Genomic DNA, 16083 nt, shown 5'->3' on the forward strand with positions numbered 1-16083 from the left:
GGGAAATTAGCTCTATTTCACAGATATTTGCTTAAAAATTAGCATTAATGGTCGTTGCCATGGAAACTGCATACTTGTTGAATTCTCTCAATAGCCTAAAATTAAAGAAGCCCTATTTATCAATAAAGTTAAGTGTAATTTAAAACTTTTGTAATGCAAAAAATTGCTAAAAATGGTAGAAAGGGTCCATTTTTACCCAAAATGAACAATATCATTGAAAACCGGCATTTTAGGCCTACTTATGAATTACAAGAGGTCATAGGTCAAAATCATAGGTCACTTTTTTGATTTAACATCCATCTTAATAAACTGATACACTTTCCAAGATGCATTTGAAAATATTTCAAAAAAATGTCCATGTAAAAATTACTATTTTGGGTCAAAACTAGGCTTTAGCCTATAGTATCCTCAAGGTCGCCTAAGCCTAAGGCTTACTAAGCCACCTGTCGAGAAACTTGACCATGTGTCTGAACATGTATTGTATCAGATGATGTTTAAATGCACATTATATTCAACTAACATTGATAGTATAAACTTAACCGAATACATAATATTGTAAAATGCACAAATTGTAAATTTGGATTAATGAAGTAAGATTTTCTGGCAATACCGGTTTTTGCAGGACAGGACTTGTCCCCAGCCGCAAAGTGTTGCTTCCGTTGCAGTGTGTGTCTAATCATGTGTGCAAAGTGTGCAAATATTTCAAATAAGTTGGTGGTATTAAAGGTTACATGAGTAAACATGTAGAAAAATGCATTATTTCGAAAAATGCATTTTTGAAAATTATCAAACTTTCTGGCAACACTGGCTTTACAGGTCAAATAGCCCCAGAGATTTTTTACCAAATTTGAAATGGGCAATGTCTGCTCAAGTACCATCAAAGAGGAAATAATTCTGGGTGCTCAAGCAAAATTAGTTTTAGACTTCAAAGATAGGGTAAAATTGCATTTTTCAAAAGTGCTTAATTGGCAATATTGCCCAGCCCTAAAATTGCACATGGAGAAATATTATTGAAATATTTTTTGCATCTGGGGAAAGCACAAAGATAATACTTTATGGTGGTATGGTTGCTTTTTTAATGTGACCTCAAATTTAAAGTCAGGAGCAGTTCAGAAAAGTACATATTTTCCCTTATTTTCACCCCAAAATAAGCAAAAATCACGAAAATCATAAAAACTGCCGTTGCTATGGCAACAAGCTTCGGAGGAATTTTTGATGTGACTTTTTGTAACCTACTACCAAAGCCCTTTCACCTCATGCAATAAAAAAATTTTGACCGTTAGCAGGCACATGTGGTTTTTACCCAGAATTGCAATTAACAAGTCCCAGAGAAAACCTTGCAAATTATCACCCAGCATGACTGCATGTGATTATGGTGTAAAACACTAGGATCCAAAACATTCTCATCTATTAGTGCACAGTTCTTTAACTCCAATACATTTGTACATTCATTGAACGACCTTTGAAAATTGGGGTACAAAAACTCATACTCTGCAACTTGAGGTCAAATTTTGCACTATGAGGGGAGTCACGTGATGAGTGCCGAAGTGTGAGACACGGCTGTGCGGGAGCTCCTGAAATTTGGATAATTTTGGTGCTTTAAGCTAATTTTCAAGATTTTTCTGCCAATATGAGTCCTCCTAAGAAGACAGATAAGAGACCTGCCTCTCCAACAAAGCCTCAGGGAAATGCTAGACATGTTAAAGCAGCAAAAACTTTAAGCTTTCCTGATGAAGTTAACATGCAGAGCCAGAATACTTCCGGGTCACGTAGTCAAGATGGCGGCGCCCATGGCGATGGATTTCTCAACGAAACACTGCAACGTCAACACGATTCTACCATGTCCGCAGGTCCACCACGGTGGTTTCAAGAATTTGAAACCCGCCAGGAGGTGAGATTCGCTTATGTTTTGAAAGAGTGTAGAGAAGTGTTCGAGGGATTCAAGTTAGAAATGGATAATATGCAAGATGAAATCACAATGTTGAAACAAAAACTTGAACTCGCAGATGTGAAACTGGACGACCTAGAAAATAGGAGCAGACGAAACAATATTGTAATCTTTAACCTGCCTGAAGGGACAGAACAAGGTCCCGATTGTTGTAGCCTCATTGGCAATATGCTGAAGGACTGTAACATTGACCAGGTCAGTATCCAACGTGCTCACCGCACTGGTAAGCTTAAACAGCCAGGTTCCAGACCTAATAAGCCACGTCCCATCCATGTTGGGTTTACCTTTTTTTTTTTAAGAAAAAATGTCGTAAAGCCCTTGCAGATCTCTTCAAAAGTAAGACAGTTGGACCATCTGAAGCTAAGCTTTTTGTGGCCAATGACTACTCACAGAAGGTGCAACAGCTCCGTAGGGCCAAACTTCAAGAACTTCGTCGCCTGAGAAATGAAGGGAAGAACGCGTTCTTTGTATACCCAGCTACCATCAAGATTCGAGAAGCTAATGGCGTTGTCAGAGATTCATAAACGGATTCATCTAGTGTGGACTGGCACGACTGGTATATACATGTAACTGCATTATGTGCACTTTATCGCTAACTTTCATTGGACATTCATGTATTGACTCTTATGCTTAAATTGCTATTGTTTCATTAAAAATAATACATGTGAATGCTTTGACATGATTTTTTGCTGAGCCGGTGAGGTGAAACTTGTCACATTTTGGTTTTTAGGCTCAGTTTTCACACTCCGGGAGTTGTTCTGAGCATCTTTTTTCAATTTTTGTGCACTTTATTGGAGAAGGAAAACAACATGGCTGTGAAAATTGACCGTTACTCCTGTATGGCTTTTTTGCCTGTGATCAAATATTTCAGGCTGTGTGCACATTATTGAACTGATTTGAACACAAAAAAACTGTATTCCAATGTTTTATCTGCTTGTACAAAAAAACTTGTACAGTTCTTTGTTTGATTATGGACACTGATATTTGCTTCATTTAAATGTATCTCTTTTTCAGTCACTGATTTATCCTTGTTTACAAATGTTTGGAATGGGCCGAGAGATCGACAGGGCTTTGGGGATGTGATTGGCTTCATTTCTTGCCTGGCTGTTTCGTGTGTCAGGGGCTTTGGTTTTGGTGCCTTATTTTTGCTGGTGGCCCCTTACACCTATTGTGAAGCTAATTGCGTTTGGGGCTCTCCGTCGGTCTTGGTGATGATATTATTTTTCTTCAGGAAACACACTCGTCTGATTCTAATGAAAAATTCTGGAGTTCACAATGGGGCGGTCATTGTTGGTTTTCAAATTTTGCTTCCAGTAGCAGAGGGGTTGGAATTTTGATCAAGTCTAATCACAAAATTTCTGTCAATACTATTGAGAGGGACCCTGAAGGTAGATTTCTTATTCTTGATATTATAATTGATGGTTATAATATGATTTTAGTGAACATTTATGGGCCTAACAATGATGATCCTGAGTTTTATTTTGAGGTTTTTTCTAAACTAGACAATCTTGACTCGTCTCGGTTGGTGATTGCTGGTGATTTGAATGTTGCTTTAGGCCCGCTTGACTACCGTGGCTCATGTCCAACTCATAGTATTAGTAATAAAAATGCTTCCAAAGCATTGAGTGCCCTTATGGATGAATTCAATTTGATTGATGTTTGGCGGAATGAGCATTCAACATTGCGTGGTTTTTACAAGGCATCAAAAAAATCCTCCGGTTCTTTCTAGGCTAGATTACATTTTAGTTTCCTCTAATTTAGCTGATAATGTGAAACATTCTGAAATTGTCTGTGGGATTAAATCTGATCACTCAATTGTGAAATGTAAAATTTCTATTAATGATCCCCCAAGAGGCAAAAGCTATTGGAAATTGAATTGTCATTATCTCAGGCATGATGCAGATTTTGTGTCTTTTATTAAAAACAAAATTACTGAATTCAAGGATATCCATAGGGATACTTCTTGTAACCCCCATATCGTGTGGGATGCTTTTAAGTGTACTGTTACTGGCATTGCATTCAGTATTGTAGCAGAAAAAAAAAAAAAAAAATCAAAAACAAGCAGGAGATTCAAACTAAAATTGACCAAATTAATAATGAAATCTCTAATGTTGGTCCTGATGCTCCACAGCAGCTTTCTGATTTGCTTGAACAATTGGATTCATTAAAAGTGGATTTAAACAAAATTATGGATCAGGAAACGGCTGGTTTGATAATTAGATCAAGGATTAAGTGGGCAGAGCATGGTGAAAAAAGTTCCAGATATTTTTGTAATCTTGAGAAACGTTCCAGTGAGAAGAAAAATATTAATATTTTGAAAAAGGATACCGGCTCCATCATTTCAGATCAGAAAGATATTCTCAATGAATTACACTCTTTTTATGAAACCTCACTGAAAACAAAAGCTTGTTTTTCGATGTGTTCTACTAATTTAAATTAGTAAAATAAACTGCTTGAGCGCATTCTACCAATTTTTACGATGTCTTACGATATATGTAACTAAGCGGACGTATGCAAGACTCGTAAATGAAGGAATAATAGTTGTTGAGTGGGTCCTACCAATTGGATTTGGAAGTTCTACGACAATGCAACATTTAGTACATGTACTAAATGTTGCATTGTCGTAGAACTTCCAAATCCCAGCATCGATAATTCGTAAACCCTGTCATCGCAGCATTTACGAACTCGTTGTACCATTTGGTTTTACAAAGCTCTGGTGGTTTTACGATGTTTTAAACATTCCCGCTGTTTCGATCATGTGTTCTGCACTCGACCACGCTTGCAGACGACTGACCGAGTAGCGGTTGTGCAGCGACAAACTTGAAGGTGAAAAACTATGCTAACAGGTAATATTTCAAGGTATTTCTTTCAAAATGAGCACTAGATATTGTATTGATGGTGTAAGCTTCTTTTCTGTATGATCAGAAATGCTGTGCCACATGTACATTGTGGTCGTAAGACTAAAAGTCACGATGCTGTGTCACATCGCATGTAAGCTTAAAGCTACATGTATAAGCTTACATGCATGTGATGTGACGCAGTTATGACTTTTAGTCTCTACGACCACAATGTACATGTGCACAGCATTTCTGATCATACAGAAAAGAAGCTTACACCATCAATACAATATCTAGTGCTCATTTTGAGAGAAATAACTTGAAATATTACCTGTATGCATACTTTTCCACCTTCACAACCATCGTACATCACATTTGTACAACTGATTCGTTCCGCCAGTCAAACGAGTTCTAATCTTTGTTGAGCCTGTCCAACTAACCAATATTAGTTAGTTGAGCCTGTCCAACTAACCAATATTAGTAGGATGAGACATCGTTTTTACGATCCTATAGGTTAGTACGGCAGGTTTGAAATTCGTAAAACCCGTGCCGTACTAATCATTTCGTTGGTAAGGCACGTTAGTTAAGCATGCCTAACCAATATATAGCATCGCTTGTCATGCCGTACAAATCATTGATTAGTAGAACGAGACATCGTTTTTACTAACTTTTACTTAGTAGAACTTACGACATTATGTTTTCAGTGCTTGTACACTTCCAAATCTTCTCCTAGCAATAAGGATGATATACTTTCATATTTAGATAAACTTGATATTCCCCAATTTATGGATGAAAGTAAAAATAAGCTGAATAGGCCTATTTCCAAAGCTGAAATTTTAACTTCTTTAAAGTCGTTGAATATGAATCGTAGCCCAGGCTATGATGGTCTGCCAGCTGAGTTTTACATTGTTTTTTTCAATGACATTTGCGACATGCTTTTAAATTGTTATCACTACTCTTTTGAGCAAGGTTTCATGTCTAGTTCACAACGCAATGGTGTGATTACCTTACTTCCAAAAAAAGATAAGGATCCTCTCTTTGTGAAAAATCATCGCCCTATTTCGCTTCTTAATACAGATTATAAAATTATTGCTAAACTTATGGCTAACCGTCTTAAGCTTTTTTTGCATGAAATTATCCATGATGATCAAACTGGTTTTATGAAAGGGAGGAATATAGGCAATAATGTTAGAACTATTATTGATTTGATTGATTATTGTGACTCAAATGACATTCCTGGCTCTATAGTGTTGCTAGATATTGAAAAAGCATTCGACTCTGTTGAGCATGATTATTTGTTTCAGGTCTTGGAGGCCTTTAATTCTGGCTCAGATTTCATTCAGTGGATAAAAACATTTTATTGTAATAGGAGAAGTTATGTCAGTAATAATGGGTTTCTCTCCGAAGGTATTTCTATGGAACGTGGCATTTTTCAAGGCTGTCCGATTTCGCCTCTGTTGTTTCTTTGCGCTATCGAAGTGCTTGCAATTTCAATCAGGAACAATGAGAATATCAATGGCATTAAGATTGGTGATGCTGAGAAAAAAATGAGTCTTTTGGCTGATGACACAACTTGTTTTTTGCATGGGGATTTTGAGTCATTTAGAAATTTGTTTGATTCTCTTAGGACTTTTGCTGGGTTATCTGGATGCAAGATAAATATGTCCAAATCTGAGGCTATTCATATTGGTAGGTTGAAGGGTAGTGAATTTAAGCCCCTCAGCAATGAGGGTCTTGTATGGAAAGAGAATACCTTTAAAACACTTGGTGTTAATTTTTCTTTACATGTGAATGCTTTGTATGAGTTAAATTTTATTCCTAAATTGACTCAAATTCAGCAAATTTTGAATTGTTGGCGTTCAAGAAGTTTGTCTTTAATTGGTAAAATTACTGTGATAAAGAGCCTTTTGCTGCCACAGCTTTTATACTTATTTTCGGTTCTGTGTATTACAATTCCTAAGACATTTTTTTTAAGAGATTGAACACTTTGTTTTTTAAATTTATTTGGAATGGTGGGAATGACAGGGTTAAAAGAAATTATTTATTCAATGACTACAGTGATGGAGGGTTGCGTATGATTGACGTTGAGGCTTTTTCACAAGCTCAGAAATTAGTCTGGTCAAAACACTTATTAGACCCCAATTATGATAGCTTTTGGAAACTTTTAGAGACACAGGTTCTTAAGGTATTTCATAATGATACTACAGTTTTATGGAAAGCTGATGCGCCAAACTGTGTTCTTGCTTTGCTAAAAAATTCGCAGTTAGCTGAATCCCTCAGGGTTTGGTATTTGTTCAGAGATTAAAGGTGAAAGAGAACCTAGGGTACTGTGACTATCATCTTCAGAATTCCATTTGGTGGAACCGAAAGGTGCGTCTTAAAACTAAGAGGTTCTTTTTTTATCAGGATTGGTTTGAACATGGTATTTGCACTCTGAATGACCTTAATAGAGGTCATAACTTAGTGAAAACATTTGAAGATCTTGTTATGGAATTTGATATCTCTATTAAGGACAGAAGAAAATACAACTCTCTTATGAATGGTATTTTAATTGATTGGTTCTACAGTCCCAAAACGGTTCAGAGGTATTGGTTGGGTCCTGTTGTCATGGTGGGGCAGTATTATTTAAATCTCATTGTCATAATCTGATTGTATCTTTGCATCTATCTTGGTTACCGTAATTAAGATGGGGTCTGGTGGACCATGTCTGTATGTTCTTTTTTCCCTTCCACCAGGCCCAAGTACAGGTGAATAAAAATGGAAAAACAAAAACAAAAATTTTGCACTATGATTGTTTAGTTAATGTTATTGGACTATGGCATTGGGATAAGGCCATTCAAATATCACAGGGCTCACTGTAAAAGTTGGTCAGAAAAGGTAGTCAGAAAAGGTGGTCAGGTTATGGAAACACCCTGGCCAAATGAGTATAAAAATTTTAAAATTTTCGCGCTTCTATATATCTACATAATCTATCCAGGCCATCAAGTGTATAAAAAGTCCAAAAATGTCAGAAATTGCGAGCGTAGCGAGCAAACAAATCAGGTTTTTACGGGTTTTCGTCAAAAAATGTCCAAATTTTGGAAAGAAAGTCCAATTTTCACAAAATCGCCCCCCCCCCCCTTGCGAAAAAGGTCCACTTTTTCAAAATCAGCAACCCCCAAACAAAATCCTGCGTACGGGCCTGCATCTATCGATTTTTCTAATAGGAACAAGGCCACGGAACAACTTGCACAACGCAGGGAGAGTTAGGTACAGCAGGAATTTGTATCAAGAACCGTGCACATTACTGCCAGGGGCGTCGCTAGACAAATATGATTGAGGGATGTACAGCATGTTTTATCGATGGAAATATTTTGTGAATTGTAGACCCAATTTTTTTTAATAGCCAGGACGGCGCTCAACAATCTAAAAAGTGGGGGTAGGAGGGGGGTTGTATAAAAGTTTTCGACCAATTTTTTAATTAGTAACTGCTATAACATTATAAATAGGTCTACTACGTAACAACACCACAATGTCGTAACACATTAACCTTTTATATGACTATTGCAATTTGCTGACAATCACACCTAGCTTTGATTACATTTGCCGACAATAACATGGTTTTGACGACAAGTCAATTTTTGCCGACAAAATTTGTATCGGGGTGTCACCCCCCCCCCCCCATACCCCCCTCTAGCGATGGCCCTGATTACTGCGGATCAAAGTGGGCTGGTGTTCACTATGTCCCCAGACCCGTAGTGGCTCTTCACCTGTATAGCATAAAGTATGTAAAGGCACAGACTATAACGATTCATCTGTAATTGTGTTACCATATTTTTTTACATGTACAGATTCCAATACTGCACAAGCTATGATGGAGGAAATATCCCGCGCAGAAGAGATTCTTGCAGTTTTGGAAGATCTTGAAGTGAAAGACCAAGTAGACGATGGTGGACTAGTAGAAGCTTTAGAAGAAAGGGAAGACCAACTTTTAGAGAAATTGTTGGTGGAAAGTTTGAAAGAACAACGTGAAAATGACGATGAGAATTAAGCATATAAAAATTTAAATTGTATTCAGATATAAATGAATCAATTAATTGATAAATTGCTAAAAATCGTTTAGATCAGTAGTTGTGTATGTTAAAAGTTTTTAGAACATATTCTTTTTCGGGGACTCATTTTTAAGTGATTTAGATTAACTGATATTACTATAGGTTAGGAAATTCACCTGGGACACATTTAACTATATTTTGATTTTCGTCTGCTTTTTGTACACGTTTTCTTACCGAGATTATCAATAAATAAAATAATATAATATAAAATACTAAATGCAGAATTGATGTCACATGGGAATCTTACTCGTAAGATTGTAACATCAGTTAATATATCAATGCAGTAGCAGTAAGTTGAAACATTTCCTCTCAGTTTTTTTAAAATAAATTAACTATGTTAATTATTGTCAGTTACATTCAGAACAATAAAAGGATCCATTGTAATGGGTATGTACGTTTTGAATTGAAATCGTAGTACGCTGTGGGCAACAAAGCCGCATTTATTATTAGTGGGACCCCTGATGAAAGAAATGTCATCAAAAGCCGGATAAGTTGTTCTTCCACAACTGGATCTGGGCACCAACATATTAAAAGTAGGAGATACTTTATTTTATTTTATTTATCATGCATATATATTTTTGGTCAAACTGCATGCTTGGGTTTTAATTTAACTTCTGGCTTTCAAGTTTTGTCGAAAAGTCGACAATTTGCCATTTCTATTCAGCACTGAACAGAATGAGCAATTCGCCATTTTTGAGCATATTTGCAATACAATAATTCATTGGTGTTTCTGTTTGGTTTTGCTTTAATATTTACATAATAAAACACACTAACCACACAAAGGGTAAATCAGACATTGCATTGTGGACTTTGATTTAGTAGTACGCTGTGGGCAACAAAGCTGTATTTATTATTAGTGGGACCCCTGATGAAAGAAATGTCATCAAAAGCCGCATGAGCTGTTCTCCCACAACTGGAATTGGGCAGCAACAGATTAAAAGTAGATGAAGTCAAAGGCTAGTTTCTCCTCTCCTACAGGTTTTTCTTGGGATTGGAGAGTTTACTACTGTTCAATTTAGCTTAGATTCTTGAATTTTTAAGATATTTGAAAAAATAAAAATTTGTCGTCAAAGTCATCAACGAAAAGTGTTAGCACAGCCCGAGACCTAACGTGATTTATACTTTTCAAATTCTAAAGTTCAATTTAAAACCTCATTTCTTTTCAATTTTGGTCCTTTCCCGCGATATTTTTATAAAAAGCCGTTGAACGTCGGGTACCATAAACTTTTTTGAATCAATCCATTTAGAGCAATGGGGACGAATGTCATAATGCGATGACATAATTCGACCATCCGCATCAGGAAGTATTGTCCAGCAAAATAGCTAATTGCCAGTAGGCCTACTGTTGAAACATTACGTTATTATTTATGAACTAAGGTTTTCTAAAATAGGCCCAGCTTATGTAAATACATTCCTTGTGTATTTATTTATTTATTTATTTATTTATTTATTTATTTATTTATTTATTTATTTATTTATTTATTTATTTATTTATTTTTTTATTTATTTATTTATTTATTTATTTATTTATTTATTTATTTATTGGATTATTTTAATTTATTTTATTTATTTTATTTATTTATTTTTATAAAACTACACATTTATTTTCAATTTGTTATTTCGTTTTGTTTGTTGAATATAAACTATGAGAGAGAAGGACATTTGGAAACAAAAGAACTTTTGTAGAAGAAAATATTATTTAAAACAATCGGGTTACAGAAAACAATTCTTGTATAAAAGTCACTGTATCTGAAAATGTCAAGCGAATGCTGATTCTTGAGAAGGGATGATGGTATTAAACAAAACTCAATTTACATTGTAAACCAGTTGAAATAAGAACGAAATCCATGATTTTAATGTCAGTTTAGGAAAAAATAATGCTCAGAATAATGTTATGCATAAAACGTAATCGCGCTAACAAAAACCGGTGGACCATCATCAACTATATAGAACCTATCCAATAACCGGAACGGTATAACAATTGAAATGGCAGGACAGATTGGTGGATAGATTGCTTTGCTAAATTGGATATTGTGTATGCCCCAAGTTGAGAATGGATCGTCCCACTCGATTTGTAAAAAGGTCGCGAACCCTTTTGGTGGAGCCAAATAACTGCCTAAAATGAGGCAAAATTGAAAAGAAATGGGGTTTTTACTTTGGAATTTGAAAAGTATAAATCACGTTAGGTCTAATGCTGTGCTAACACTTTTATTTGATGACTTTGGCCACAATTTTTATTTTTTCAAATATCTTAAAAATTCAAGAATCTAAGCTAATTGAACAGACAGTAGCTGGAGTTTACGAAATGGTCTCCTTTCTACTGCGTAATGGTGGATTCATGCTATTTCCTTTAATCTGGTTGAAAAAATAAAAATACTTTAGATGTTTTGAAATTCGCGATATAATACAAATTTCATGGCAAATTATTAAAATTTGATATATTGAAGATAAACATTTTCTCCAAAAGACCTGCATTTTTTGGTGTTTTTGGAAAAAATTCTATATCTTCAATCAAAATTTTCAAATGATGGACGGCTTTTCATCCCAGCTACATAAACTTTAAGTACATATCATTAGATTTTTACAATTTACTTCGAAGACTGTTAAATTCAAAAATGTCAAATTATTTGATATTAGAAAGACATTCCTCGTATTCAGAATGCAACTCGTCGCTATCCGAGCCATTAACGATGCCTATACACACTTTTTGAATTGTTGTTCTATTGGGGTGTACCCATAGGCAACGCAAAATATACAATTTGAGTGTAAACTATACAGACATATAATGGTCTGTGATTGTGATCTGAATAGAGATTGGCATTACTTGGTATTATTATATTACAGGGCACTATGGGTTTGGGTTTTTATTTTTGCTACATTAGTGGAAGCAATGTTTTAGGATAAAGATTTGATTGTTCCATTTTTTTTTCAAAGCCTCCTGTGGTTCCCATGAGGGGTCGACGGTCAGTGGGGCTAAAAGTTAAACATATTCCTATGATGTTGTAGCGTATCATGTTTTTTCTGTCATCACACGGAATATAAGTCAATTGTCATAATATTCTACGGGGCTTAGTTGAGGAGTAGGGCCTAATAAGGTCAAATGTCAAAACATTTATACACAGAGGTCAAAATTTCAAAATGGTCCGATTTCATCGAAACTGGTGTCAAATTACTCGACCTTAACGTAAACATATTATACTTAATTCACAATTTTGGTGCAATTTCCATTGTCATATCCTCCTTCAAAGTTAATGCAGCCAAAGTCCAATAGAAATATCTACATGCATAACCTTTGACCCATGCTTTCACCCAATTCCGAGGTTATACATTTCTCAAACAAATTGTTTTCCTTTTTTGTAATTTGAGACAAATTTGACCTCTGTGCAAAAGATATTTGACCTTTGACCTAATTTACTCTATAACTCCTGAACTAAGCATCCTAGTGCAATATGATAATTGATTTTTATATTCTTAGCAATGAGCGGATTAATTTGAGGTATTTATTACAACAAGATAGAACAGATTTTACATTGTGGCTCCATTATGACCTTCGACCCCTCGTGGGATGCATAGAGGGCATAGAACAAATGGAACTAATGGAACAAATGCGAAAAACCATTGGTTCCGCTAATGTAACAAGTCAAGATGCTAACTCAAATATCTCCACGTAGCGCCCTATACTATTAATTTGAGATTGGCCTAGTTTACTTATTGTAACACTTGACCATGTTCAGACTAAAATAATAGTGGAAATCTGGAAAGAAATTTCTGACCATTGTATGACAAACGAACAAAGCAGTCTCTTTTATCCAAACACATGGCCAATGGATCTTCCATCTGAGACGGGGAAAGACTCAAACAGAAACAAACGGAGAGCAAAATATAACTTCAGAAATAAACTTTAATTACTCATCAACCAAGTGGTCATAATATAGCTGAGTGAATATGTGACGTGTCATGTCAAAAGGAGACACTTTTGGGCAGGATCGTAAAGCGAGAAATAGCCAAAAATCTGCCCGGGGTGATTTTTTTACAATTTGGGTTTGTTGCGAATTTGTGTTATTATTAATGTTAAAAATATTGTCTGATAGTTTCAGACCGGAATATAACTGACATCTTGTATTTTTTGAGACATTTTTCAAGATAATTCCTACTCTCAACATTGTCAATAATATTTTTAAAGACCGTTATCTCAATTTCCAATTTTATAATACCATAACTTACGAACCCAATATCTTCGCTTAGGAATGTCCGATTTCATTGGGGAAAACGGCGCTGTGGAGCAAAATATCTCTTTATTTAAGATATGCAAAAACCTCAAAATTGATAACCTGCCCAAAAGTGTCTCCTTTTGACATGACACGTCACATATAGCTGAGTGAATATTATATCGTCATCTTTCCGCAGTGGCTGACTGAAAACTACCAAGAATAATAGTGCAGGGTAATTGAGGAGAGGAAGCCGCGGAGCGATATATTTAAATTAGCTATGGAAAGCAAATAGCGTCATAACACTTGGCTGTCACAATCGGCAGCATAGCTCAGGTCAACTCCACCGTGATGAATATGAATAGCGGATTTCTATACCTTCACCTTCTTGTTAAGGAGGTACTACACCCCTCGAAAAATTTGTATCTATTTTCGCATTTTTCTAAAACTAATAACACCATGGTAACAAAAGTTATGTATATTATAGGGGCAAGGAGTCCAATTACTACACTGGAATTTCAGTGACCCAAGACAAGTGGTTCGTTATTTATGATAAGAAATTAGGTACCGCTACGATGTACCTCATTTCCTATCATATAAACTGAACCGCTTGTTGAAATGTCAGTGTAGTCATTGCCCCAATAATATACATAACTTCAATTACCAGTGTGTTATTATTTTTGAGAAAAATGCAAAATAGTCACAAATTACCACAGGGGTGTAGTACCCCTAACTGTTGTTTTGAATTTATGTTCGCCAATATTTATCAAAGAATATCTGCCTTAGCTTGAACTCACAAAAGAAAGTACACTAGATCGGTGAACCACTTCCAACCAGCTCGCTACTTCGTGACCAATAGCCTATTGCATAAGGAATTCATAGATTTTACAGAACAAGTTAAGTTTGTGAGGAAGGCAGCAACTTTCGCAATGAAGAACTTAGCAGTTACATTACTGGTGATCGTGGTATTGGCATGTAAGTATACATATGCTAAGTTCCGGACCAGGGTCAGTTTTCTGGGGAGGGGGAGGGGTAAAGAACTCTAACCCTAAACCCTAACCCTAACTCTACTTTTTTCTTTTACTTTTTTACCCCATAATTTCCCTCATTCGTCAAGCCCTGCCCTCATTTGGGGGGCTAATTTATAGTCTAAGCTTGTTGGATATCCACATTTCGCAGTTAGTGGTTCTTTTTTTAATCGCTGTATTACAGCATACGTATGGGCACGGTGTACCCCGTTGTAAAATTACGTAGTACGTATTTTAAATTTGTAACATAATTAATTAATAACTCTAACCCTAAAACCCAAAACCCTAAAACCTAACCCTATAACCCTAAACCATAACTCTAACCCTAAACCCTAATCCAAACCCTTCTTTTTTCTTTTACATTTTTACCCCATATTTTCCCTCATTCTTAAAGCCCTGTCCTATTTCGGGGGGCTAATTTATAGTTTAAGTACCATAGCAATAGCTGAAAACAATTTTTTAATATACCGCGCTGCACTGATACGTTCACGCGGTACCTCTTCATTGAACCATATGCTGATTACTTGCACCTGTAAGATTAGTATCTTTGAAAAGACCAGTATTGTATTCAATCTATGATTGAAGACATACACAGGTGATGAGTGTAACCTGCTTGTAGTGCAGCGCGACATGTTCAAAATTGTTTTCACCTATTGCTATGGTAATTAATCCGATTAATTACGTAACTTCACCAGCGTATAGAAGAGTAAAATCAGGGACAATAAGATCACATTCCTCCGTTGCATATTGAGATGAATTGATTTTATTCCTAGTTGCATGTGGTGACCTGATGGTGTAGATTATTGTGATATGATTATATTTTCGAACCCTTGAATATGTACCATTATTTTTGGTATTGTACAAAAGATTTACAGTTGAATATATGTGTTGAAATAATATGATAAGCTTCACTGTGCGTATTGAAACCCCAACCTGCGTCTTGTAAAAAAACTGACGAAAATCATTTTTTTTTAGTTGGCAACGTTAAAGAGGAAAATGAGCATCCGCAGATCGTAAAAACTAAAGGGCAACGCCGCATTCTAATAGAGAGGTGGCGTGCATTTTTATGGTAACCGGTGGTGTCATTAGCCTGAGTCTCACACAAACTCGTCATGCGTGACCGTTGAGCTAGCGGATTAAAAATAAAATTTAAATACTAACTGCATTCTGTATTCTGATTTATTTATTTATTTATTTATTTATTTATTTATTTGTTTGTTTGTTTGTTTATTTATTTATTTATTTATTTATTTATTTATTTATTTATTTATTTATTTATTTATTTATTTATTTATTTATTTATTTATTTATTTATTTATTTTATTTATTCTTATTCGTTTGTTTATTTATTTGGTAGATTAGTAAGTAATTAGTAATATTCCATGATTCATCGGTTTATTATTGATTGTTGATAACTTGATGTGTGATTGTTGATAACTTGATCGATTGAAAGACATTTCAAATATTCCAAGTTTCTATGGAATGTCTATTTGAATAACATCGCACATTAGATAAATATCAGTATTGATTTATTCTATTCAGCAATATCAAGGATTATTATATTAAATGATAATAAACAAATTATTATCCAACATCTCACAGGTTATAGTTAATTGGCTTAGTGGTAATGTACTGAGATTCACAACCGGGAGGTCACGGGTTCGATTCCCAGCTCTGCCTATTGGGGGTTTTTTTTCAAACCTTTTAAAGGTTCCAACCAAACATTTAAAAATGTTTGGTTGGAATATGCACTAATATATACTTCCAAAATAAATAAGGTCTTAAGTATAAACCCAATGCTATCACGAATACACGTGTTGTCCTTTTAAAAGATAGGCTTGTTAAGTTGTTACGTGAGTTGTAGTAAGTTGCCGGCCCTGGGCAAATAATTATTCATCCCCATGTGCAAATCATGCAAATCGCCGGATGCATTGAGCAGAACGACTTTCCATAAAAGCCCCGGAAATCAAG

At 35.3% G+C, this 16083-nt stretch overlaps 1 protein-coding gene across 4 annotated transcripts in view; it reads left to right on the forward strand.

Moving 5' to 3' along the window:
* The window catches only part of LOC140165466 (uncharacterized), a 36155-nt gene extending 26728 nt beyond the window's left edge, over positions 1-9427 (forward strand). For all 4 annotated transcript variants that reach the window (XM_072188758.1, XM_072188755.1, XM_072188757.1 and 1 more), the window contains exon 4: positions 8616-9427. In XM_072188758.1, the coding sequence (XP_072044859.1) occupies positions 8616-8815 (200 nt within the window). In that variant the 3' untranslated portion in view covers positions 8816-9427. The remainder of the gene's footprint in view (positions 1-8615) is intronic.
* The last annotated feature ends 6656 nt before the right edge of the window (positions 9428-16083 follow it).

The sequence above is a fragment of the Amphiura filiformis genome, chromosome 12, assembly GCF_039555335.1.
Source record: "Amphiura filiformis chromosome 12, Afil_fr2py, whole genome shotgun sequence".
Lineage (NCBI taxonomy): Eukaryota > Metazoa > Echinodermata > Ophiuroidea > Amphilepidida > Amphiuridae > Amphiura > Amphiura filiformis.